A 26,315-nucleotide genomic window follows, 5' to 3' on the forward strand; every position below is an offset into this window, starting at 1 on the left:
CTTAAGAAGTACTGGTCTGTTATTCATTTGGTGTATCTATGCAGATACTGGCTACTCAATTTTATATTGTTATTCTGATTATTATAGGGAGGATTCTTGGTGATCCAAGGACAGTTAGTATGGTGTTTGTCATTCTTCTCGATTATCCACCTCCTCTTTTCACTCACCTTCTACCCAGTGAACACTAAAAATTTTCTAGCAGAGCAAGGAGAAAGAGGAAGGAATCTTATTACATACAGTTATCATTCTAGCCTTATTGGTTCTATTTCTTCTTAGTGACTCTCTCACAGGTTTGAAGTGGAAGGTGAGCTGGCAGAGAATTAAATTTTGAATCATCTCTAGTTTTTGAGATTCTCCTTCTGACTAAGGCAGTTGAGATTTGACTGTTTATGCTATTAGTTCCCTCCTCACCCCAAGTTGAGAGGTAAGAAGAGACAGCCTGAAATAAGAAAGTCCACAGAGGTAGAATTCAAAAGCTTGTTTGGTGACTTTATCAATGAAATTCAGATGTATCCTTTTATGCTCCTCTGTGATCTGGGCCCCGTGGAGGTAACAGTGCCTCTGGGGATGGCCGCTGGCCTTGGAAAACCCACCAATCACAGATCCACTTCTAATCGTAACAGGTGTTTTGGTACCAGATGAGGCCATCCAGGGTAGCGTTTGGTAAAAGTTCAGCAATGGAAAGGATCCTGGGGCTTTAGTAAGGCTAAGGTTTGGGAATCTCCATTTTGACAAGCCAAGTGTCTCCTAAATTTCCCAGGCCTTAGTATGGTCTTCAGGTTGTGTTGTCAAGGAAAACGCCTACACTGTAAAGAGCCTCAATAACATTGGTAAAGCTGTTTTTCTTTCCTTGGCCTATAATTGAGTAAAGCAAATTGCCGCTCCTTACGTATTCCTTTTATATCCAGTGAGTCCCGAAAAGCTGTCTTTATTGCAAGCACCCTCCTCCTCAATCCTGATGGTGTATCCATCGCACAGTGAATGGACTTTTACGAACACAGATCAGGGACCTCCAGTACTGCAGAAACGCACAGCGCTTATTCTCTTGCTTCTCTTTTTGCCCAGCGCCTCTATAGAGCAGCTGGAGAGCACGCGAGACACCAGTGCACAATGACCCTGGGCCTGCCCGAGTTTGTCCGGGCAAAAACGAACGCGGCCAATCTGAGTGACGTAAGCCTCTCTCCTTGCTGAAGCCCAGGCCTGCCCCGAAGCCGCTTAAATCTCTACCTGTGAGGTGATGCCGCCGTGGCCTTTCTGGTATCCCCAGAAACTTCTGTAAATGTGTATTCCCGAGGGCCACGTGAAATAGACCCGCTCACGAACGTGTTGAGCGGGTATCAGAGCCCACGACGGCGTGTGTGCTAATGAGACAAAACAGAAAGCTTTTTCGCTTGTCAGAAATCGATTCGGGAAGACTGTACTACAAATGAAAGGGGTCGCCTTTTGTTCGTTGCCTCGTGTAATTTTTTTTAAAAGACGAGCTACATGTGTTCCTACTTTAGGCAAAATACCAGGAGTCTTGGCGTAATCTCCGCGCTCAGGGCTACAAGCTGACGATCGAGGCGCTCCCCTTCCAGGCTGCGCGGGCCTCCGGAGACATCGCCAGCGACGTGAGTGGAATGAGACCGCCTTCCGTCTTGCCTAAGTGCTGTTAACTTCATGTAAAACAATGTCTGCAGCTGATTTTCCTGAATTAAAGCAAATCTCTAACTATGTAAGGCAGCATGTCACCTGCAGAATGTATTAGTTATGAATGAGGTTCTTTAGCAGAAGGAGGGGGGGAAAAGGGCTCTATTAAGCAGAAGCTAAATTCAGACAAAGGTCGCAGGCAGGAAGGAGATTAGGCTCTACTTCTGCTGGCGATGCCTAGGAAATGACCCCTCTATAATGTGAGAACTGCCTGTTTTCTAGCTCCACCCCGAATTTGAAAGAGTACCCTCGATAGAAAGTGAAATACAGCTGTTGCCCATCACCCCCTCCGCTCTCTGTAGTTTCGTGCGTTGGTGTTAGGATTTGCCAGCTGTGTTTCAGCCACTCTGTCCCTAACGTCCATAGCCTTGGAACATGAAGGTGACTTTCTCTTTCCCACAAACAAATCGCAGAAAAACGTGGACTTCAAATAAATGGATCCTGTCTTTTGGGTTTACTGTTTTGCCAAGTGTGAACGTTTAAAGCACAAGTTTCTCTTTTACCGTTTTTGATATATTCCTTTCGGCCGTGGGACATGTAAAGGGAATGGGGCCCTTACTTGGGTTCTGAGGCTCCGGGTTTAATTAGATAGAAAGAATGGAGCCATGTTTTAATTGTTCATCTCCCTGGGGAGCAAAGCACATTCTCAGGCCACCCCCAGTGTGGTTTTTCTTGTAACCATCCCTTCCCGGTGTAAGAAAAGGTAATTTTTCTAGGGTCGGCAATGAAAATGTGCAGACGGAGTGTAAGCGGGCTGAATGCCCGCCCCTGACCGGCTGCTCCTCCCTTCCAGTTTCTCTATAGACATGACTTTGTGAAGGAGCGAGGGAGGCTCATCGGGGCCCGGAGCGTGAGCGACGACCCCAGGCTTCTGCACTGCCAGCGGGTGGGCCAGCTGCAGAGCGAGCACCAGTACAGGAGGCGGGCAGCCAGCGGGCAGGCCCAGTGCCACCTGCCCTTGGACATGGTGAACATGGTCCACGCCAGGAGGGCCCAAGCCCTGGCCAGTGACCGCGACTACCGCACGCGGAGCCACGCGTTCACGGCGCTGCCCGAGGACCTGAAGCTGGCCTGGGCCAAGAAAGCCCATGCCCTGCAGAGCGAGGTATGGGGAGCTCGTGGAATGCAAGCAGCCTCTGACCTTCCTCTTTCCACCAGGCTGAGCGTAAATCCTTGCTGTCTTCCTTAGCCTTTTTTTTTTTTTTGAGCATTTATTTTTTTAATTGTATTTTTTTGAAGGTATATAAATCACAAAAAATGTTACATTAAAAAATACAAGAGGTTCCCATATACCCCTCCCAGCCCCCACTCCTCCCACCTCAACAACCTCTTTCATCAGTATGGCACATTCATTGCATTTGGTGAATACATTTTGGAGCATTGCTGCACCACATGGATTGTAGTTTACACTCTCCTCCAGTCCGTTCAGTGGGTTATGGCAGGATAGGTAATGTCCAGCATCTGTCCCTGCAATATCATTTAGGAAAACTCCCAAAAATGCCCCCCACATCACATCTCTTCTTCCCTCTCCCTACCCTCAGCAACTACGGTGGCCATTTTCTCCAGATCAATGCTACAATTTCTTCCTTTACTACTCACAGTAGTTCTATAGTAGAATACCAGTAAGTCTACTCTAATCCATATTTTATTCCTCCATCCTGTGGACCCTAGGATGGTGATGTCCACTCTACCTCTATATCGAGAGTTGGCTTAGATCCCACATGGCTGATGGATGTGATTCTCCTTCTTGGAGTTGTAGGTGCCCTCATTTCCCTGGTGTGCTTACCTCTGGGGAGGGGGTTAGGGCTAAACGACAACATGATAAATATATAAAATGTATAGTATGTTGGATGGTGATGTGGGCTCTGGAGACACACAAAGCAGGGCAGGTGGGATAGGAGTGTGTGAATGTGTGTGTGTTGTGTTTGTATGTGCACGTGTCTGTACGTGCCCAGGTGTGTTTTTAAATAGGGGTCAGAATGTGAGCAAGGACCTAAAAGGGATGAAGGAATGAGTTGTGTGACTATCTGGGGACTTTCCAGGCACATGGAGTCACCATCCCAAGGGCAAGGCCCTGAGGCCGGAATGCCTTGCATCTCTGGGGCCCCTGTGAAGCCAAGTGCGTGTGTGGCCGGGGGTGGGGTCAGAGGGAGAGCCGAGGGCAGGTGCCCAGGGCGGTAAGGATGCTGGAGATCTTGCGCAAGAACCATAACAGGCATCACTGATCCTTAACCCCTGCTTCCCGTGAGCCCACCTGGGGCTATGAGCTTGGCGAGTATTGCTTCCTTCTATCTCACTTGCGAGCTAAGAGGTGGGTACACCTGTCGCTCCCGTTTCTGCAGCTGAGATCACACGGAGGTGCAGAGGCTGGGCTGGCTCCAGGACCCACGCCCTTAACCACTGTGCTCTCCCCTGGGGAAGCACAGAGCTGCCAGAGCCCTGCCCCTCATGTGCAGGGTAGACACTGGTGCCCAGGAAGGGCAGGCAGCCCCCACCCGCCCCCTGAGTGAGGGCACCAGCAGGTGGGGGGTAGGACCAGCCCCCTCCCATGTCACAGTGGGATGTTCAGGCACCAGCCTCCCAGGGTTCAGATCGCAGCACCTCCATTTGCTGGATGTGGACTTGGACAAATCCCACGTCCTCCACAAGCCTGTTTCCTTGGCTGGGATGTGGCAGCAGGGACCACGCGCTCCTGGCCCCTGTCTCTGGAGCGTTCCCCACGTCAGGCACTGCACATCCACAGCGTCTCTCCAGGCCTCCCCGCAGCCCTAGAGGAAGGTGATCTCACGGAGAACACCACCCACAGGGCTGTGGTAACCTTAGCCCTCATCTTTCAGTGTTGCCAACCTTGGCAACACTGAAATTTTGGACTCGGTTAGTCTGTTTTGGGGTCTGGGCTGTGCATTGTGAGATGTTTAGCCACATCACCCCTGAGCTTTACCAAAAGTACCTCTTCAAGGTGACATCCAAAAATGTCTCCAGAAATTGCCTTGGGAACCAAAATCTCTCCCCATTGCAATCCACTGGCCTTAATGAAGCGCCGAGCCCAGTCCCTGGTCCATAGAAACACTCCAGTAAAGTGTTCCCTGTTAGGATTATGTTCTTTCAACCAAGACTCCCAGTTCTAGTGCCTTCCGGGCTAGGACTCCTCTCAACTTGCTTATAACTGGCAGCAAGTGGAGTATTATGGACACATAATTGATTATGCTATTAATAATTATTTGATTAATTAACTTAATTATTATTTGAGGATTAATCATAATTTACGAAAGTACAAGATCATAGTGTTCACCATCAAGTAGAGTATAGAGGAAGGGGGTTTCCTCTTAGCCCCTCACAGGGGATCCAGTTACCCGAATGCCAGCCCAAGTTCTACTTGCTAGAAGGCAGTCCTGCTACCCTCACAGCCCAGCCTGAGACCCTCTTGTCAATGGGCTGTTGGGAGAAGAGACACCTTCAGGGACAGGACAAGCCCCTGAGGACGTGGAGAGGCACGTGGTGGAACGGGGAGTCGGAAGGCGTGGGCTGGGAGCCCAGCTTTCTCTCTCACTGGCTGGAGGTTCCTGAGCTTTCTAGGCCTCCAATTCACTATCGGGAAGGCAAAGAGGTTGAATATGATCGGTGGCCTCAGACTTTTGGGATTCATGGGTAAAATATAAAGAACGATGGCATCTAGAGCATGCTGTCAAATTTTAATTTTACTAAGTAAAGAAAAAGAAAGAAACTAAGTATTACTCCAAGCAAACATTGGTCACTATTTCACAAAAGAAATTTCAACACTAAAAAAACTACATAATCTAAGATACGAGAGTCCTTCCCAAGAAGCAGTAGTTGACAGTATCATGCTGACATTTAAAAAAATAGGATATGTTTTAAAATTTTGAATGCTAAGAAATTATACTTGGATTTTAAATCACCCTATTATGTTGTGTGCATTTTTCTAAACTACAAGTTTGTTAATTTGGGGATCTGGATGCTGAGATAGAAAACCTCAAAATGTCCATCTGTCCATCTGGCTCTGAGGCTTCAGTTTTACTGTGGTCATTTACCCTCACACGGTTAAACTAACTAGTAAGAAGAGGGTGGGGGCAGAAAGAAAGCTCTGGGTCAGGCCAGCTGCTTGTCCCTGGGGTCAAGTGTCTCAAGGCCTGCGGTGCCCGATGCCCCGGCCAGGGCAATGTGCTGTCGTGGACAGGTGCCGGCTGACTGCCTCTTTCGACTTTCCAATCTGCCTAGCCACCATTCCCTCCGCGGTCTCGCGCAGGAGCTGCAGGGAATCCTAAAAAGCACATGCAGGGAGTGCCCTGGGCTCCAGCCCTGGCCCCACCCTTTGCAGCCCTGTGGCCTCAGGCAGGCCCCTGGAAATCTTCTGTTTCCCCATCAGAAACAGAGCCGCAGCAGCTGACTCTGGACCAGGCATTAGGCTAAATATTTTGCACAAACTAACAAACCCTCTCTTTTAACATCCAGGTAGGTACTAGTGTTACTCTCATCTTTACAGATGCAGCAACTAAGCCGCTTGCCCAAGGTCACACAGCTGGCAGGAAAATAACTTGCTCAAGGCCATACAGCTAGTTAAGAGGCAAAGTGGGACTTCCACCTCTTTTCTGGCACCCCCCGGTGGTTGAACTATGAAACTGGGTTCTTTGGCTCTGGGTCTGCTCTCAGAAACACTACCTAGGGTGGGGTAGCTAGAATGCAGCAGAAGATGGTTCTTCTGAGAATCTGAGCCATTATTTAAACACCAAAATAGGAATGAGCCCGTCCTTTGTAGGCCGATGTGAGGGCTGGGTGAGATATTTCTAAGGCACAACATGCTGAGTATACTGATTCTTATTACTATGACAAAGACACCCCACCTGCCCTTCCCCTGGCCCTCTCCTTAGCATGATCGTTTGCATCGCTCCTGCATTAGAACCTAGGCACTGAAAGCTGCCAGAATGGGGGTGCCAGAAAGCTTGTGACCCGGAGGAGGCTTCAGACCTTCCTATTTGTAAGGGAAAATAGCAAGGCTGCCGTTGGGGAAGCCAGACTCAGTTGGGCAGCAGGAGAAGGCCTCTATTATCTTAGAATCCTTCTTCCAAACCCTCTTTGGGTAGCTGATTCCTCTTGGCTCCCCGCCCCGCTCCCCCTTTTCATTGTGAAGTCCAGGGCAGGCAGGTCGTTTTTAGGGTCTGTGTGAATAGTCAAAGCTGGGCTGGGAGCTGAACTATCAATAGACAATCGGTTTATAAGAGCGTCCAAGGCACAGCCAGATCTTTGGGGAACCTGCATCTTGCTTTCTGACTCACCTGCAATCGTACTGTTCAGCTTAACAAAAGGCAAGTTGAAAGAATGCTCCCCACTTCATCTCATTTATGAAAGGAGCACGGCCTGGCTGTGAAGAGGCCCTGTAGGATTATTCTCTCCAACTTAGAAATTTATCCAATTTTCTCTGTTCTTTATCAGAGTGGAAGGCAAAAGCTTTGCCCGTGTAGACTGAAAGATCGCGGTATAAAAAGCAATCTTACTGACATGGGGTTTTGAAACCTTCTCCTGAACCTGAGTGATGTCTCCCTTCGCCAGTCGGATGGCAGAGTCAGATTTGCACAGGGACATTAACCAGCAGCGAGTAGATCAGAAACGAACCCTCTTTGAGGCCAGCTGTGAGGAGCACCGTGAATCCTGAAATGAAAGAAAACTGAAAAGGCTGACAGGCTGATTTCTGGAGTGATATTTTGCGTTAAGGAAGAGCTTATATCTAAATTAGAGAAAAGCCATCAACTTCGTTTAGATCCAAATTTTAGATTTCCTCAGAGAGGTTTTTTCCACCTTTAAAAAATACGTAATTTCCATAAAGAGAAGAGGAAAAGTATTCCTGCTATGGTCCCCATTGTAGTTAATGATGGACAGATGAAGGAGCAGTAAAACGATGTAACATTTTAGGAGACTTCTAATCAGACCTATTGTTTTTAAGCAACACTTAGTATTTTTCCCAGGTATGATGGCATCTCAACTGAAGTACTAATCTTCTGAGACCTTGAAATGGAGAGAGAGGATTAGCCCATGTTTGCAATATAAGAAAATTATAATTATGAGCAACAGTGGGAGGAGTGGGTAAACTGAGGCATGAAAAGATGAAATGGCCAGTTGTATCGTTCTGGTCTTTAGAGTCCCTCTATAATTGAGTACCCCCTTCTCACTACCATCTATTCCAAGAAAAAAAAATCTGACATATGGAGCAACTCTTGTCCTGAGTACCCTAGGAATTTTCATGAGAACAGAGGGATTCTGATCTTCAGGTATCACAGAGAGAAACTGAGGCACAGGTTTCTAAAATGATTTGCTCTAAGTCACAGTAGACTTAATCCAGAGCTCAAAGCCCTTTTCTCAACTAAACAGTGTGTAGAACTTTTCTCTTTAGACAGGTGGGCAATCACCTCATACCAGCACAAAACAAAATCCTCAGTACTGATTCTCGGGCTTGAGCATCTTTCAGCCTTTTCTTGAAGGCATCATCCATATGGGTCATTACCTTCTGCTTTGAATCCTGTTAATACATCGGTATTGTAGCTTGTGCATGATCTATTATTTAACTCCTGATGGAAGGCATAAGCAAATGGTTAGTCTCGACATGCAGAATATGCTCGGAATGAAGGTGTTGAAATGTTGTGATGAAGCGTTATTACAAATGCTATTAGTATAAATCAAGGATCTTCTTGAAATGCTCTAATAGTGTTAGACATTCTGTTGATAAAAGCCAATGATTTTCTTTCTTCAGTTGCGCTACAAATCAGACCTGATGGGCATGAAGGGGATAGGATGGCTGGCATTGAGTTCCCCACAGTTGGAGAGTGCAAAGAAGGCTGGAGAACTTATCAGTGAGGTACTGTCAACCTGCCTCTTTACACAGAGCTGACACAGGCAACATGGAATTTCCTCTTGAAGAGGGAACCTGCTTTGGGAGTGGAGATCCCAAGAGGGCTTAATGGCTGCTTACACTCCCAGCATTTTTCTGGGACCATTTGTAGGCAAATCCTGAGACAGAATGAGATCTCCCTCCAAATGAATTTGTTCCCTCCTGGGGAACAAATGGAAAGTGGATGATGCATTTGAAGGCTTTCAAAAGCCATGTTGTGTGCAATAATGATTAAAACTGGCCTGTTGTTTACATGGGGGATATATGCCATCTACCTACAGAGTCTACTCTGTGTAAAGTCCAGGTGCTATTACCTGATTTCATATGGTGTTAAAAATTGCACAGGGATAGTTACCTTAATTGAACTCCCTGCTGTATTGATGGACAGGGATCTCTGCCCTGGAATCCCCCTGAGTGACACTGCTTTCTTCAGTTCCTTAGTAATGGAGCTTATGTGGACAGGGTCCAAGCAGAGCCACAATGATGCAGAATTCTGCTTTCTCCTGAGTTCCTTCACTGTCATTAGACATGCTGTTTTAAAGCCTCTTCTTCAAGGGAGTAAAACACCTGTAAAAAGTTCCTTATCACAGAGGAAGCTTGAGTCTTTTCCACATTGTTGATTGTTATGTGCCCACCAAGAAGAGGGACTTGTTTTCCAATAATGTCATTGGCATGTTTGGTACTGACTAGGCAGGGGTGAAGCTGCATCCAGGAAAATGCATCATGTTTGATTGTGCTTCGTGGGAATTTTTGCTTTCCTCTTACAGACCAAATATCGTAGAAGACCAGACAGCCTCGGGTTTACCACGGTGGTTGACTCTCCAGACCTGGTTCATGCCAAAAGCAGCTACATGCACTGCAGTGAGGTGGGTCCTCTCATCACTCATCCCAGGACTCAGTGGTGGGCAGTGTGGGCCAGAGGGCAGTGCTCAGACCGCGGGTTCTGGCTAGGTGGGCGTGCAGACCTGCTTTTGCTGTCTGCCTCCTGATGACCCTGGCCAGTTAGTTCTTACTCTCTTCTAATCTCAGTTTCCTTATTTGAAAAAGGATGTGGGGAAGGGTAACAATAGCCACCACTTCATAGGACTTAATGAAGTAAATGAGGTTTGAGTAAACAAAAGCACATACAGCTTTTAGCAAGTAAATGAGGGTTGAATAAACAAAAGCACATAAAGCTTTTAGCAAGAACCTGAAACATGGTAAGTCTGGAAGATAGTAAGTCCTCAGTAAATCCCCCTTATTATGATTTGATTAATAATTATAACAATAATTTTAGATATTATTGATGATCCCTTACCGGACACTAGATCAGAAATATCTTAATTGTTGATAGATGGCAATGGAATGAACATAACATAACCCAGTCAGAAAAAAAAAAGAAAAAAAAATACCAGCAACATTAAAGGCTTCCTTCTGCCTTTACTCTCTGTGTAATGTAGCCCCATTTCCTTTCTACTGTATTTATTATGAAGAATAGGAAGTTAGCTGTTTTTTCCCCTGAAATTGCCAAAGAATTCAACTTTGCATACGCGGAATGAAGCTACCTCATCCTCACAGAGAGCCAAATGCTGTGCCGACTGACTCACATTTGCAAAGCCCAAAACTGGATCTGGGAATGGGTCAGAATATTAAATATTATATTTTCTTCTCTGAAAATAGATGAGAGTCAAAGAGCTCCTAAAATATTTCACCATTCTTAAATTACCACTCTAAAAATTTGAAGTAAGGACACATTTGAAGACATTTTATGGTAAAAAGGACTTGGTAGTTCTTGTGTTATATTATTATTACTACTGTTCTTATTAGCAAAGGCACTGAAGCTGTATTTCATTACTAGTAAAAAGCATGTCCAAGGCCAAGGTGCCAAGATGCTCTGAAATATCCACACACCTTACAATACACTGTGTGTAAGAAACAGGATGGCCAACTAGAATGTTGGTTTGTGGCCCATTTGGAGCAGACCTGGATGAATATTTTAAGCAGGGCCTCTGTAAAACCAGCCACGCAGCCGGCAAGTTCTGGAAGGACACGCTCGCCCCTTGGGGCCGGCTGGGCTCTGCTCTGGCCAACGGGCAACTCTGGTGGGAGGCTCAGGGAAGTGTCCCCCGAGATGTCCATGGACATTTCACCCACTTACCCTGAACCTGTCTTACCTGCAGCATCTGTACAGGAAGGGAGATGCGGAATCCCTGCACAGATACACCCTGATCCCTGACCACCCAGATTTTGCCCGAGCCCGCCTCAACGCGCATCATCTGAGCGATGTGAGTGAACGGTGGTTCATGGGGCATATGCCTGTTTTTGTAAAATTGTCTGTTCCCCCAACTGGATTTGCTTTGTTCAAAAAAGTCCTAGGAAGGAGGACTAAGAGTGGGAGGTGTGGGAGGCTTGGCCCACGCGGCTCTAAGTCGCCTTCCTTGCTGTTCCACCCTGTCTTCAGCTGTAAGATGGGAGTGGGGCTGGGCGAAATGATGTCTGTGGTCCCTTCCAGCTTTAAAGTTCTGACTCTGGGCCTGGCTCCCAAGACCTCAGTCATGTGCTGGGTTATGGTCAGGGAAGTGGTCCCAGCCCCAGCAGGTGTAGACACCTGCTTTGTTTCCGAGACCCCTGTCCTTAGCCATTCAGAGGAGCTTAACTTTGGAGACAGAGCGGTGGCATCGCACCCCTTGGTATGGAAAGATGTTGCATTTGAAGCTCGTAGGACCCCAATCCAGCTCGCTCCTTTGTGCGGGGGCTGTGGCCTCCGTCCCTTTTGTTTCCCCTGGACGTGTGCCCTTTGCATGCATAACCGAGAAGCTGTTTCCTAAACCCAGGCTTGTTGTTAGCGGGGGTTGGAGGCCCCTGGTGGTAATAGAATAGGCGGCTGCTCGGCGGCGAAACTGTGATCCTCGGATAACAGGTAGCCGGGCGGCGGAATCAAAAGACGCTGTCAGATCAGAATAACACAGGCTAGTGTGTCCGCCTGGGGCAGCACGGGCCTCCCAGAGTCCCGCCATTCTTCCCTCCCTGGCCTGGCCATTGTGTCCTGGGGCTCCGTGCAGATCAACAGCTGCTGCTCTTCACCCCAGAGGTGGCTGCCTCACAGGGGTTGGCTAGAGGCGCCTTCTAGTTAGCGTGTGTATTAGTTTGTTGCATTTGTAAAGCCCTGTGGGATCCCACGCAGTGAATGCAATGGTGCTTTGTAAATATGAGTTATTATGAGCATTTGATGCTTTTGAGGGATGCGAGAGAGATAATTTTAGAGCAGCAGCTGTGGTGGGCTGCCCACCACCTGGGAAAGCAGGACCTCCCCCTTGGCAGACCTGGACAAAACATCAATCTCATTAATGCTGCAAGGATGGGGGAAGGCAAGGCCTCCATGTGAGCAACGGTTGGAGGCCCAAGGCCGTGGAAACCAGGATGAAACTGCCAGGCCATTTGTGGCCTGGCTCAGGGAGGACAGCCTCCCAGGCTGTGCGAGAAGCGTCGGTCCTCTCCCGAGGGTTGGGGTTCTGCAGAGTCCCAGAACTGAAATGAGCTGCCAGGGTATGTGGATATGGAGAGCTCACGAACCTCTTTTGAAAGAGCACTTCTTTGGGGGCGTGTGGAATGCGCACAATTGGATCAAGTGCTCCGCGTGGGAGATGTGGAGGGAAACTGACCTTCCTGGGCAAAGAAAGCCATTGAGCTGTGTAAGGCAGCCGAAATAACTAAAAATCAAATGACTCTAATGTGTGAGGATGAGGACAAAACTGTGCCCACTGTGATAAAGAAGAGGGATGCCCAGGGTTCCAAATCAAAGAGCCTACAGAATCTGAAGACTCCCAGTGGCAAGGTAAAAAACCTCAACAGAAAAAAAAAAACTCTGAAAGGAAGTGATCACAATCAAGCAAATAGTATACAGGGAGAAATGACCAGGCGAAGGGCAGCTGGTACCACGAGGAGAACCCCAATTTGGACCACATGCTCTGGTTGACCCCAGCAGACTCCAAAACTGGGGTGTATTGGAGACCAAGTGGGGTGACGCTGGAGTCGTTGCCTAGCCATGGTGTGGAGGCTGCTGTTAGGAAACTTCCTTTACAGGGTGTGATAAAGGTTTTGGCTCTCTTTGCAACTCTAGTATTTGCTGGCCCACCAAAACATGTATTTCATATCTTCCTCTTTCATTGCTAAAAGGGGAAAGTTGTTTTGCCATTATCTGGATGTGCCTCCCCCTCTGTGTATCTTCCAGTTCTGGTGGCTAAACCCAACACTGACCCAGTAAATCTAGCCGTTTGCCCTTGTTGGTGATCTGTCAGTTAGGTGATAAGCCGGTGGGGGTTGTTTCTGTATCTCTAGGGTCCTGAGCGTAGCAGGCATTTGGGTCATGGCTTGCAGTGTTGGATGTTGGAGTTGGAGACGATGATGAAGGTGAAGGTGATGACCGGCAGCAGTAAATGAAAGTGATGAGTTCCACTGTGCTTAGCTCTGGCACTTGGTGGTCCTCTCTCGTTCCAGGCTCATGAGCGAGGACGGGCGAGGCACTTGGCTTTCCTTTCATCTGCCACTCCTCCTTTGCCTAATCCCCCCAACAGCCCCGCAGAACAAAAGCTCCAGCCTTGCCCTCCATTTCCAGGTGACAAAAATAAGGGTCTTAAGGGTCCCTGACCTGTCACAGCTTGTGGAATGATGAGTGACGGACACGGGCCAAGGGCCGTCACGGTGTCATCTGCTGGTAACGTGGCCTAGCCACTTGCACCTGCTCTCTCCTCGCTCGGCAAATGAATAAAGGACAGCCCTCCACTGGGATCTCCAGATGATCCCTTTCATGGAGCATTCCCTTATCTTGAAAAAAAAAAAGTATTTCCTACATGAAGGCACGGAAGATTTTGATGCCTCCATCGGTGATTGGGTCCACCTGAGGACTAAGAGGATATGATTACAGACTCCCAGAGGTTGTGTGAGAACAACTTGAAAAGGAAAAAATGAAAGAGAAAGATATGAAATACATGGGTCAGATACTTGGCCGGGTTTTGACAATAAATTTGATTCAGGCGAAGGCTCTTCCTTTAGGGCAGGTGTCGGGGGCATGCAGGAGACACGGCATGCCTCAGAGCGATTGTGGGGCGCATGGCCTCAAAACCACACTGGGCTGGGGGGTGGGGGTAGGGGGAGGGGAGGCTTCCAAGAAGTCAGTGGAGCCAGCAAACACCTGGTAGCCGAGACCCATGGGACAGGATTTTCATTAGGTGAGAAGAAATAGGATTTTTAAACTTTTGAGTTCTGGCATCGAGAAGCTGCCAACCTGGGGTGGTGCTAAAAGTGATTGCAAAGACAGGCAGGAGGAGGGGGGTGTTTTCTCTTAAACCAACAGGATATAGTAGGTGAGCCAGCCGCACAGGCTGTGAATGCAGGGCCTAACGCTCTTTGAAGCTCAGGTGAAGGCTGTGTGGATCCTGGAGCCAGGGGGTCTCCGGAAGGGGCAGAGTCAGGGACTGTGCCGCCCTGGGAATCAACAAGGCAGAGGGCATATGTTGAGGAACTTCTGCTGAGAACCAAAAGCTTACAAGACAGTGTAGCTACTCCCTCCCTGCTTACGCTTTGCTTTCCTTTCCCAATCTAGAAAGTCTACAGAAATGCTTGGGAACAGACCCGGGCTGGAGCTTATGACTTCAGGCTGGACGCCATCCCGTTCCAGACGGCGCGCGCCTCCAGGGAGATCGCCAGTGACGTAAGACTCGGCACATTTCTTACCGAGAGGTTTTTGTCGTTTTCCAGTTCTGTTGAAAGGCAAACCTCTGTCAAGATTATCTTTCTCTCTCTCTGCACCAAAATCGAACATGTAGTTCAAGTAAAAGAAAAAATAGGCCCCATTTTCTAGGAGCATAGCCAGAAATTTAGGCTTGGGGAAGGTTGTATTTAAAGAAGCACTGGTAAATGTTGAGATACATGTACTGAGAAAACAATGAACATGTGCTTGGTTTGTTATTTGCAATCGAGGGACTTCTTTTAGCTTAAGTTTGGTGTGGCAGGAAAGAAAGAGGTGGGGCTTTTGCCCTAAAGGAAATTGAGTATAATTCCCAGCTCAGTCACTTAGGGACAGGCTATGTGATCCTGGCAAGCTACTTAAACTCTCTGAATTCAAATTTCTACACACATGAAATAGAAACCTAATGCGTCTTCTAGGATTGACATAGGAATGAAAACAAAGTGGTATAGAGAGTCTGGCACATAGCAGGTGCTCAGAACACGACAGCTCTTATTATCCAAGTAGAAGATGTCACTGACCAGGCACTAGATACATGCCTGCGCGGGAACTGTTTGCTGCCAGTCCACAATGAAATGAGGACAGAAATTGGGAGCAAGCATTAAGAAACTTTAGCAATTTGACGCTGCGACATCCAAGCATGTAATGGGTGGACCCACATTGCTGAAAGGGGTAGAGGCCAGTTAGGAAGGGAACAAACTTGTGTAGTTCTACCACATACTTGCCACCTGGAGTAGAACCACATATTGGTCCTTGAGGAGTTGGAAGTTTTTAAAAAAGGAAAGAAAACTAGAAACATAAAAAATAAAAATAAAAAAGCAGAAGAAAACTGGTCCTTCATTACAGGTACTTTGAGGAGCATGGAGCAAGTTCCGTGAAATTTGGAAAAGAATCAGAGGAATAGTGGACATGGGTCTCTTCCTGTTGGTATATTCTGACAGCAATGATACCAGAAGCTACAAGTCCATGGGCACAAATCTGTGTTAGACCCTAACCTGGCGCCAGGCCTGTTGAATCCTCTCAATATACCCATGGGATCGAGATTCATTCTCCCATTTTATCAGACAGAGAAACTGAGGCTCAGAGAGACTCAGTAACTGGCCCAAGGTCATGCAGCTAGAGGGTGGTAGAACTGGGTTGCAGATCCCAGGTCTGCTTGAACTCAAAGCCTGTGCCCTTAACTGCTGTTGACCTTCCCACTGAGAATCCTGTGGGCTTGCCCAGACAGCCGGGCTGGTCCAGGAGAGGAGGTGGACTTGTGACCCATCTCTGCTCCTCTGACCTACAGTTCCGGTACAAAGAGGCCTTCCTGCGGGAACGGGGCATGCAGATTGGGTACCGCAGCATCAGCGATGACCCAAGGATGAAGCATTTTCTCAATGTTGGCAAACTCCAGAGTGACAACGAGTACAAAAAGGACTTTGCCAAGGGTCGCTCCCAGTTCCACAGCCGTGTGGACCAGCCCGGCTTCCTGCAAGCCAGGAGGAGCCAGCAGCTGGCCAGTGGCGTGCACTACCGGCAGCCCCTGCCCCGGCCCTCCTGCGATCCCCAGCAGCTGGGCCTGAAGCACGCACGCAAGGCCCACCAGCTGCAGAGTGACGTGAGTTGTCTTCGCCCGCCTCCTGGGGGCCTTCTCCCAGGGTGCTTCTTCCTAAAGGATGGCCTTAGCCCATGCCCTACCTTAGTTGCCTCCTAGGTGGAGCCAGGCTGAGATAGAGTGGAAGACACCTAACACTTCAGTGCCCAAAGCGTCCCTACCATGGGTCATGCTCAGAGCCAAATGCTTTACACACACTGGGCCGTGTGACCCTCACAACAACCCCATCCCTTTCCCATTTTGCAGAAGAGGACACAGAGGGTCAGAGAGTTCAAGGTCACATGGCAAATAAGTGGCCAACCTGGAATGTGAACTCTATTTGATTTGATGAGAGAGCCCAAGCTTTGGATTGCCAGGTTCTCCTGTTTCTAAGGGCTCTTAGTATCTACCTAACCCAGCCCTGGCCCTTTCCCTGGGAGGTAACTGATGCCCAGAGTAGGGCCGTGACTTTCCCAAGGCTATGGAGTAGGTTAAGTAGGTGTTGAGACGTGAAACAGGCTTCCTGACACCATGGCCAGTTTCCTTTACATCCCCAAGCCCCAGTGCAGCTCTTGTGACTTGAATGCACACTGCAATAGACGGCAGCGTGCCGGCCCAGCTCACAGCACAGTGGGTGCTCGACACCAGGGGCTTTAGATGAACATGCCCCCCATATCCTGGCTTCACTGGTAACAGCCCATTCTCCATCTCACAGTTACCTTTAAAAAAAATCTTACCCACTCCGTGGCCAAACCACCCCCAAACCCGGCTGACGTACTCCTCCTGCCTTCCACCTTTCCCCCAGGTCAAGTACAAATCGGACTTGAACCTGACTAGAGGTGTTGGCTGGACCCCTCCTGGCTCCTACAAGGTGGAAATGGCTCGGCGGGCTGCAGAACTGGCCCACGCGCGGGGCCTGCGTCTCCAGGGTGCTCACGTGAGTCGCTGGCTGCAAACCCGACCAGCCCAGCTCGGGAGGCCGCCGGGAAAGGCACACTCATTGTTTCTTTTCAAAGTTTATTTTTGGCCAAAGGTCAGCTGGCTCTAAAGAAGTGTGAAATGCAGCTCAAGCACGGTGCCTAATTTCCTGGGTCTGAGATGACCGGGTGGATGACACGCCGGTCGAACTCCCCGCAGGGTTTTCTCTGAAGTCCCAGCCATTAGTTCTGCAGAGGCAAACCGACCGGGGCGACATCAATCCTGGGCCGGGGCAGCCAAAGCTGTGATGACTGCTTGCTCGTTACATTTGCAGAAAGGGTCAGGGACTCGCTGGCTACAACAGACTGGGTTTTGAACCCTACTTTGTTCGGAGAAAAGACGCCACGTCAGTGAGAGATTGGCTTTGCTCCTTTCTCGCTCTGCCTTGAGGAGCCTTTATCTTGGGGAGGGGGGAGGAGGAAGGGGGAGCACGTTGACTGTCCCTGAGATGTTTGTCCTGCGGGAGTAGGAAGGATGCTTCCTTTGAACTCAGGGAGGATGTTTGATTTCTGCAGGGGGGGCCAGAGGCTGTGGAGACTGGAGAGAACCAGAGGGGGGACGTGAACCCCGATGCCACCGAGATTCTGCACGTCAAAAGGAGGAAGGCTCTGCTGCTGTGAGTGAACACTGTCCACCCAAGGCTCTTGGAAGAGAAGCTGGAGAGGAAGTTGGACGCCCGAGCGAGCTTTACTTGGCTTCGGTTTGGGCGAGCTAAACAAAACACGCACACCCCGCCATCCCCAATCCGCCTTTATTAAAGTAGCGACACTCTGAAAGTGAAGAGAGAAGGTCTTCATTTGGTTCTCGCTAATACCTAGCAGTAGATGGCTGGTTCTGCTGAGTTCCTTGTGTGTCTGGGCAGAGAAATAAAGACGTAAAGGTGACTCCCCCGTCTCGGAGCGTTCTGTTGACCTGCACCTGCAAATGTCTGAGTGGAGCCAGTCTCTGAACAATGATTTTTTAGCAGCTGCAAGTGCTTGAAGGGAACAAAACATGCTTCACTCCAGCATGCCTTGGGCTACCCAGAGAGGTGGAGAGAGCCCGTGGTGTGGTAGAAGTGCTGGCCCAGGCTGGGCAGCAACTGCCTCCGCTGAGGCCTCCGGGCACTCTCGCTGTGCGGTTCCTGGAGGCGTGAGGGGTGCCCGCCGCTGCCCAGGAGGCCTCTCCTGTCCGGGTGCTAAGGAGGAGGGGCTTTGCGGTTTGGCAGGCCCCGCCTTAGAAGCCAGCCTCTCCTTGGATGGTGGCTCTGATCCAACTCAGAAACTTGGTGACCTGGGTATAAACCCCCGGCTTCTGTCCACACTCCAGGCCCCAGCTCACGATCCCATAGACGTAATTGGTGCCGTCCTTCTCACAGGTCAGAGGGCCGCCAGAGTCTCCCTAGAGGAAAAGGTGGCACGAGTTTGGCCTTGGGAGCCAGAATTCATTTGGAGAGCACCCCCACTCCCACCCTCACCCCCCGCGTGGGGCTGCCGGGGTGCAATGGATGAAATCGCCAGCCGGCCTGCAGTGGAATTTTCTGAAAAGCAGTGACCAGGCTCTTCCCAGGCCTCAGAGGGTGCGAGGCTCTGACGGGAGAGAAGCAAATGTCCTACGTCCCTGAGCCCACGAGGGCTTGGTGGGGAATCCACACGGCCGTGGCCCCAGCGCCTGGCCTCGACAGCCCCCGCCCCCCACCTCCTGACTCAGTCAAGAGCTCTCAGGGGCCTTGACTTTCCATTCCGGCAGGCGAGCTGGGGGCCCACCCCTTTTGGATAGAGCCCTGGAGCTATGGGGCACCCACAGGCCAAGGAGGGTAGTGACTTAGACGGGACATGGCCTGGACGTTCACAGACACCACAGGGGATAGAGTGTCTGGGCTCACACCAGGCTCCTCTGCCGCTGGCCATGTGACCTTGAGGTCATAAACTACAAACTGCAGGTGGCAACAGGAAACCCCCCAGGGTTCTTGTGAGGATTAAAGTCTGTAAAGCACATTGAACAGTGACTACAGTGACTGGTTCACAGTGAAATTCAAAGTGGCAGGATGATGATGGGGAGTGAGGAGGAGGAGGCTGTGCAGAGGGAAGGGGCACTTACTACCATTTAAGTACTGCAGCTGAGAGGTTTTTTACCGTGAATCATCTCATTGAATCTTCGTTGCAACCCTATGATCTCGTGGATATGTTATTTCCATTTTATAGATTAGATGCTTGAGATTGGAGAATTACATCAGTGATGGGATTAAGGTCAAAAGTAAAAGATGGAGCCAGGTTTCAAACCCCTGGTCCTCTGTTTCAAAGCCTGCAAGGGAAGCCCTTGAGTTATCTGGGAACTGGACTATTTTTCTCTCACTCATCTTCGAGGGGCTTGGGGCACATCAGGCCATCTGCCCTTGCAGCCCCTTTTTTAAGGCTGTGAGAAGGGACAGAGGGGAGAGCCTCAGACCCTGGAGAGAGGAACTGTGGTTTCCCATCTCAAAGTGGGCAAAGCACTGTTGGGTACCCACGTGGGGAGGGTTCCTCCAGGAGTTAGAATTTGAATGTTCCTTGCTGGGTTTTCCAGAATAGTTAGGTGGTTCACAAGGGAAACAGGAAGAAAATTCTAAATTGAAGCGTTTTTGGGAGTCTGGGAAGAATGTTTGCTGTGTGATGTGACCCCAAGAGAGGAACTATGTGGCCTGAGGTCCCCTTAGCAGTGGTTAATGGAACCGCTCCCATCTCTCTGCCCAGCAGCTTTGCTGAGTCACCTGTGGCCTCGGCAGATTGGGGTTCCCCGAAGCCCAGGATGAGGGAGAATGCCAGGCAGCTGTGGCCACAGATAAGGCAGGGGGAAGTGGAGCCTTGGCTTGCTCGGGCTGAACTCTCCCTCTCTTCTGCCTTCCCTCCCTCTCTCACACATGTGCACATACACAGGCCTCTCCTCTAGGCCTCTCCTCTTTCTCCTTCCCGCCACTTGTCTTTTGAATAGTTCCTTGATCACTGGGATTTTCATCAGGCTGCCCAGCACTGGGGCCAGAAGCACCGTCTCTACATTGAGACACAGTGGAGCAAAGTGGCAGAGGCTTTGGTGTCCAGCAGACCTAGATTCAAATTCCAGCCCTGCCATTTACCACCCAGGTGCTATAGGGCAAGGAAACCTCTCTCAGTATCTGTAAAATGGCAGTGAGGGCAATCTCTTCACCAGAATGTTATGAGAATTAAATTAGACAATGCAGGCCAAGTGGCTGCTGTTGTATTATGCTGAGTCTCTTGGATTGATGTGGGTGCAGATGTGCCAAAGGACTGATATGCCAGGCAGTGCCTTAGCTTTGTGGCAGGTGGGCATCTGAACCTGCCTCCCACCCTGGAGAGCTACGGGGCCTCTGTGTCCCAGGTAATAGCCTGCCGGCCTCTCCTTCTCTGAGTGCTGTTTGAAGTCTCTGACCTGGCAGGCGTCTTGCCCAGGCTTCTGAAGGTTCCCTGCACAAATCATGCTCTCATCGATCATGTGGTCGTAGAGTCGGTGGGAGTTGCACACAGAATTAGCAATTAGCTTGACTTTGGCATCCAGGAGCTGGCGGGACCCTTCCCCTGTGGGGCAGAGTAAAGAGGTCATCACTGTGGGAGCCAGGGTGCCATCTGCCCTACCAGGAGGCAGCAGTGGTAAGGACAAGGCCACCAACTCGGAGCCCAGGAAGGACATTTTTTTCCCAGGAGGTGGGCAGAGAAACCTCATCTTGCAAGGCTGGGCATCAGCATCTGAGCAGGCAGCTTAGAGACTCTTTTTCTTCTACCTTCACCATGCCTGAACAGACTGCATTGTAGCACTTATCACAATGGAGAAGAATCCTTTACCAGTCCTGTCCCCCAACTAGACCAGGAGATCCTGGAAGGCAGGAATGGTGTCTTAACCTTGCCTAGCAGCGGGCTGGCACATAGTGCATCCTCAGTGAATTAATGGATAAAGCACCATAGTGCATCATCTAGATTACCACCTTCTTCCCAACAAAGACATTCCCTTCCCTTAAGATAATGAAATCAGTCAAAACATGTCACTGACTCTGAGCAGGAAGTCTTAGAAGCCTATTCATGAAAGATAACATCATTCTGATCTGAGGTCCCATAAAATTCTGTGCTGACCAGACTGTTTTTGAGCAGAATGGAAGTCGAAAGGTTTAGATTGACTATAGTGAAGGTAGGTACGAAAGGGTTTTCTGGTGGATTTTGAATCCAATGAGGCAGAAATTTCCTTTCCCCAAAGCCTCTGCCAAATTTGTATGTTACATTCCACCTTCTTCATGAATAGAGACCTATTTTAAGTGATTCTTGCCTTCCATTATTAAGAACAAACTTTGGCGAGAATCAGGGTCTATTTTGAGTATTTGAGAAAGACTTGAAATACCCTTCTGAGTTTCTTTGGGGACACAGTGTTTCAGTAATATGAGAAAAGTAATCTTGCTCTCAGGTAAGACCAAATCTTAGAAACAAATCAATAGTTAAATATATAGCATTTAAGAAAATGCTATAGAGTGTCTCTTAAATGTAGAACTCTATATAATGGCCTGTGGGAGAGACAAAAATGAATGAGATCTGCCCTCTGCCCTCCAGGGCTGATTTAATGAATATCTCTGTTGAGTTCTGCCATGTCCTGTGATCATGATCCCAATTCTAGGAGGTAAGTATGATTATAGGTGAGCTAAAAACTCAGTTGTCCAGGTAACTAAGTCAACAACTTTGTTTGATTCCAAACTACTCTATGTTCTTTCCAATTCATTCTCCAAACATAGGTCAGGAGATAGGTCTCCATAGATACAGGATCAGTGCTTGATAAAGGTAAAATATCTAGGGGTAGAGGATAGAGACAGATTTGAGGTTCATGGGAGGCTCCTTGGAGGTGGTGAGATGTAGATGTAAACTAGAGTGGAAAGATAAGGCAGACTCTTTTGATAATACATTTTGACTATAAAACTTATTTCAAGTTCAGAATAGTGGTTGAGTGTGGCCTTTCATCTCTTGTTGATGTAGCTCACATGGCCTTTGGGAGAATGTATGACCAGACTCACCTGTCTCTGTAATGCCCCAGCCAGAGATGTGGCACTCAGTCCCAGAGGGAAAAGGACCATCAGGCAAACATACGGTCTTCACATACTTGGATTCCAGAGCACAATGACCATCCACTGGCTTTAATTTAAGCAAAGCTATATGGAGAGAGAGGAAATGGATGGCTGATGTCACCTCTTTTGTCAAGGCATGAACTTCAACTGGATTAGAAGGTGGTTACAGCAAAATCCCACCACCCCAATGCCTGAAAGACCTCCCTCGGTAATTTCTCTACCTTTCACCTGGGGAGGAGTGACACTTCAGGCTGAAAGTAATATCAAAAAATAATAATTGAGTTTGAGATCATTCCCAATCCATTTTCACAAGCAAGAGAGAGAATGAGGTGAATGGGGAAATAGTTTACAGAGCTAATAAGCAGCAAGTAGCTCAGATGGGTCACATCGTGTCATTTAGCACATAGGAAACTAAGATTTATAATCAGCATCCCCATTTTATACAAAAGGGAACTGAGGCTTGGGAAAGTGAACCTGATTGGTAAGTGGCACAGCTGGGATTCAAGGCTGAGCTCTTTTCATAATACAATCTTCTTAGCATCTCTTCCTCCTGATTTACGAATCTGTGCATATTTATCCACGGTGTTAGTAAACACTTTAAGAACTCAAAAGTTCTGGAATAAGTTCTCTGCCTCACAGGGTCTATAAGGGACTCAAGACCATGTCTTAGAAGCAAACCTCAGCGTTTCCGTTAGGAGAAAGACCAACCCAGGACAAGACCGTGGGAGAGCCACACTACAAGAGACTTGCCGATGTCATTGTGGGGAATCTCGCCTCTTTCATTATAGTGGCTGTACTTGAATATCTTCTCCACCCCGAAGCTCTGCTCATGGAATTCTGTCTTCTTCAGGTCCTGGTCTCCTAGAACTACTTTTAGATGTTTGGCTTTTATTCTGCAAGGGAAAAAAAGAGAGTCAGGAAATAAACCTGGGGTTTCCAAGACTGAAGCCAAGCCTGGGTGCCACTCCTGGTAGCTGTGTGGCCTTTGGCAAACCACTGGACCTTCCACATCCTCAGCATCTTCATCTGCAATCATCACCTTTGCTTACAGTACTCTGCTGTATGGCCCAAATAAGATAAAGTGGGGGAACTGCTTTATTAAGGGAATCAGTCTCCAAATGTAAGTTTCAATTTTTATCCCACTTTTCCCAGAAACCCTCCCATTCTCCCTAGGCCTTGCTAGGGAAAAGCCAATTGGCCTCATGAACAAATCTTCTAAAACTTATAAGTAGGTGCTAATGATTGCATGTTTGACCTCTTCTAGGGAACATCTTCTACAATCCCAAGAGAAATTATTTAGTAAGGAGGAGTGGAAAACCTTCAAGGTCATCTATAAAACCTGGGCTTTGTGGACCAGGCCTGACCATAAATTGAGAGAACTCCAAGGAGGTGGTGATTCTTCATGTACCTCTGAGGCACATAGGAGTCTTGGCGGGGAGACACCTGACCCCGGAGGCTATTGGTGCTAGTATCAGACTCTGTGGATCACATTATTTTTCTCTGTTCAAGGAAGGGCCAAAGAGGTGAAAGGAGCAGATACTTCTCCCACACTTTTGGTGTCACTTTAGACAATGTGCCAAACCCTCCCAAGACTCAGGTTCTCATTTTTGAAGAGGGGATAACCATAACCTCTTTCACTCAATAGATATTATTTCCTGAGAACTTGCTAGGTACCAAGATCTGTTCTAGGAACTGGGGATAAGACAGTTAAACCATTTAACAATCCCATCCAACCCTCTGCTTGTCTCCCAGTAGGTAGTTCTGAGGATTAAATGTCATAATACATGCAATGCACATGGTGAGCATGCTAGACCTGGGAGCTGTTTTCCATCTGGTTTTAAGGAGCCACTCTTTGGCCCTTGGGTTACTCCAGTACCATTAACCCTACCAGAGCTACCAAGATGCTGCCCAGATGGGAAGAGGAGAGCACCCCCCTACGTTCAAGTCACTCTGGCTTCTGCTCCCAGCGGGGACCTACTCAGTGCAGTGGGCAGCAGTGAGCACCCAGCAGGGGTGGATCAGTGAACCCCCACAGAAGTGGCCATGGGGCATGGAGACGGTCAGTGGCTGTGAAGTCTGCAGGGATGCCTGCCACGGGTGCTTGCCCGCCGTGCTCTTAAAGCCACCAAAGATCCTCTTGATCTTCCTCTCTGCTGTGTCGGCCCTCCCGCAGGAGTCAAACCCTGGAAGCTGGGTCAGGGGCTCTGTGGGGCTTTCCTCTGGGCCGGCAGTGTCTGTGGGACACAATCAAGACAAACCACAGCTACTTACCTTTGGAAAGACCAAGGCCAAGGTGTGACTCTGAGTCTAGCAGCTCTGCAAGTATCCAGAGCTAAGCTACTGCACTGGTGACACAGGGTGGGTGTGCAGATGGCTGCAAAATTCGTATTGTGGAAGGGATTAATTAATAGAAGCAAGTCCAAAGAGTTAGTGATGATGACGTTGCTTTTTCCTTCTTATTTCAAAGTGTGTTACTCCTAGGATTGATGTATACATATACATTGATGTATTTGTAAACAGAAAAGTCCATCACTGGGTATGTACTTAGACATTTATTGAACCACACATATATTTTGGGTGTCTTGTAAGTATAGAAGGGAGAGTATTCAGATGAAATGGCATAGGGGAGGTAAGATATTTGCTTTGATAACTGAGATACAGAGAAGAATGTGGCACCTGCTGTATGGGTGATACTCCTTCCTCTGGGATTTGTAATAGGGACAGAGAATACTTCATGTGGGAGATCAAGGAGGACTTCCTAGAGGAGGGGGTATTTGATTTGGGCCTCAAAGAATGGTTATATATGGACAGGAGAGGATATGGAGTAGAGTATTTTGGGGATTGAATCATTTCCCCCACAAAAGGCATATTTAGGTCCCAACACCTGGTCCTGTGGGTGTGAGCCCATTTTTGAATAGGGCCTTTGAAGATGTTACTAGATAAGGTGTGCCCACACTGAATGGGGATGAACTTTAATCAATATGGTGGAAGCCTTCATAAGCAAAGGAAATGAGACACAGAAAGAGAAGCAAGAGGTTGGAAGTTAATGAAACCTGGAAGAGATGCTGCCATGTGCATTGCCATGTGCCCAAGAAGTCAGGGAACCCCAAAGATTGCCCACCAACCTGAAGATAGTGACCCTAGGAGGAAGCAAACCTTCTAAGCCTCTGAAACTGTGAGCCCATGCATTCCTGTTGTTAAGCTAACCCAATGGAATTGTATTTGTTTTAGCAGCTGGGAAACTAATACACAGTGTTATAGACAAAGGGAAAGACAGGTGCAAACTCACAGAAGTGAAACTGTTCAGGGAGGTAATCCCATTGGCCAGGGTATGGGGAAAGAGGTGGGACAGGGTAGCCAGGCAGAAAGACTGAGGCTGGAATGCAGACTATATTTTATCACGTGTCTAGGGGCCCCCAGCCAATGTTGGTTCATCACTGTATATCCAGGGCCTGGCATAGTACCTGATACACTGTAAGTGCTCAATAAATATTTGCTGAGTGCACTGACCTGGAGTCAGAAAACATGAATTTATAGTTAGACCCCGTGGCCTGCTTGGCATCCTGGAAGGGGAGCAGAGGAACTGGGCAGTCAGATTGCTACTGGGGTGGGAACTGGTGAAGCAGGTGGGGAAGGAAAACGGGGGCGGCAAGGATGGAGTGTCTGTGGATCTGTAACCTCCCTTCCACCTGGGGCACTGGACAGCCACAGTCTTACCTTGGGCTGAGCAGGCAGAGACATGGCAGTACTCCCATTTCACCTTTGCTTTGTTCACTTTAATGAAACACCAGGGCTTTTTGTCTCCATCTGGATTTCTAAACAGGCAAACAAAGAAAACCAAGGCCAAGACTTGGTGAGCTCACTGGGTCTGATTAAAGGACCTTCTAGTTCCAGGCTCTTGCGTTCTTCCTGGGAAACACATTCCATTTGAATCGTCCAACAGGTTAGCAACCCTGGGATATAAGGGTGGTTACAGTTTTTCAGCAAAGCCTAAACTTCTAAAGGAGAATTGCAACGGTCAGGAAGTAGTTCACACGCTTTGTGCCAAATCCATGGAGCATGTCAAATCATAGGAAGACATGAGATCCCTGCTGAACAGCATGCTTTTTCAGGAAAGAGAAATACCCACAGAAACGCAGTGAGTAACTTCCTCTGACAGAATCCTCAAATGCCATGCATGGGAATCCTCTGAGAAAGACTGACAGGGAGACCACACTGAAGAAGTCTCCATGAAGGGGACAGCTCAAGGGGAGTGAGAGTGGAAGGTAACTTGCTTCTTGTGCAAGGGAAATTCTCTTGTTTGCTGGAACAAGTTTAAAGCCTTGCACAAAATCTCTGCTTCTTATATAGAAATAATTTACGTCCTTGACCTTGA

The 26,315-nt window shown here is 48.5% G+C and overlaps 2 protein-coding genes across 13 annotated transcripts in view; one reads left to right on the forward strand and one right to left on the reverse strand.

Moving 5' to 3' along the window:
* The window catches only part of NRAP (nebulin related anchoring protein), a 73,043-nt gene extending 55,293 nt beyond the window's left edge, over positions 1-17,750 (forward strand). For 9 of the 10 annotated variants that reach the window (XM_058298374.1, XM_058298366.2, XM_058298375.2 and 6 more), the window contains 10 exons: positions 1,066-1,170; positions 1,503-1,610; positions 2,483-2,794; positions 8,450-8,554; positions 9,355-9,453; positions 10,747-10,851; positions 14,169-14,276; positions 15,601-15,912; positions 16,694-16,825; positions 17,382-17,750. In XM_058298374.1, the coding sequence (XP_058154357.1) occupies positions 1,066-1,170; positions 1,503-1,610; positions 2,483-2,794; positions 8,450-8,554; positions 9,355-9,453; positions 10,747-10,851; positions 14,169-14,276; positions 15,601-15,912; positions 16,694-16,825; positions 17,382-17,486 (1,491 nt within the window). In that variant the 3' untranslated portion in view covers positions 17,487-17,750. The remainder of the gene's footprint in view (positions 1-1,065; positions 1,171-1,502; positions 1,611-2,482; positions 2,795-8,449; positions 8,555-9,354; positions 9,454-10,746; positions 10,852-14,168; positions 14,277-15,600; positions 15,913-16,693; positions 16,826-17,381) is intronic. The other variant, XM_058298371.2, reaches the window with a different exon arrangement.
* HABP2 (hyaluronan binding protein 2) overlaps positions 17,604-26,315 on the reverse strand; it is a 32,718-nt gene continuing 24,006 nt past the window's right edge. For all 3 annotated transcript variants that reach the window (XM_004458069.5, XM_012524957.4, XM_058298377.2), the window contains 6 exons: positions 25,658-25,755; positions 23,919-24,174; positions 22,691-22,833; positions 21,890-22,024; positions 20,272-20,417; positions 17,604-18,246 (listed from right to left, as the gene is read on the reverse strand). In XM_004458069.5, the coding sequence (XP_004458126.1) occupies positions 18,082-18,246; positions 20,272-20,417; positions 21,890-22,024; positions 22,691-22,833; positions 23,919-24,174; positions 25,658-25,755 (943 nt within the window). In that variant the 3' untranslated portion in view covers positions 17,604-18,081. The remainder of the gene's footprint in view (positions 18,247-20,271; positions 20,418-21,889; positions 22,025-22,690; positions 22,834-23,918; positions 24,175-25,657; positions 25,756-26,315) is intronic.

The sequence above is a fragment of the Dasypus novemcinctus genome, chromosome 6 (assembly GCF_030445035.2).
Source record: "Dasypus novemcinctus isolate mDasNov1 chromosome 6, mDasNov1.1.hap2, whole genome shotgun sequence".
NCBI lineage: Eukaryota > Metazoa > Chordata > Mammalia > Cingulata > Dasypodidae > Dasypus > Dasypus novemcinctus.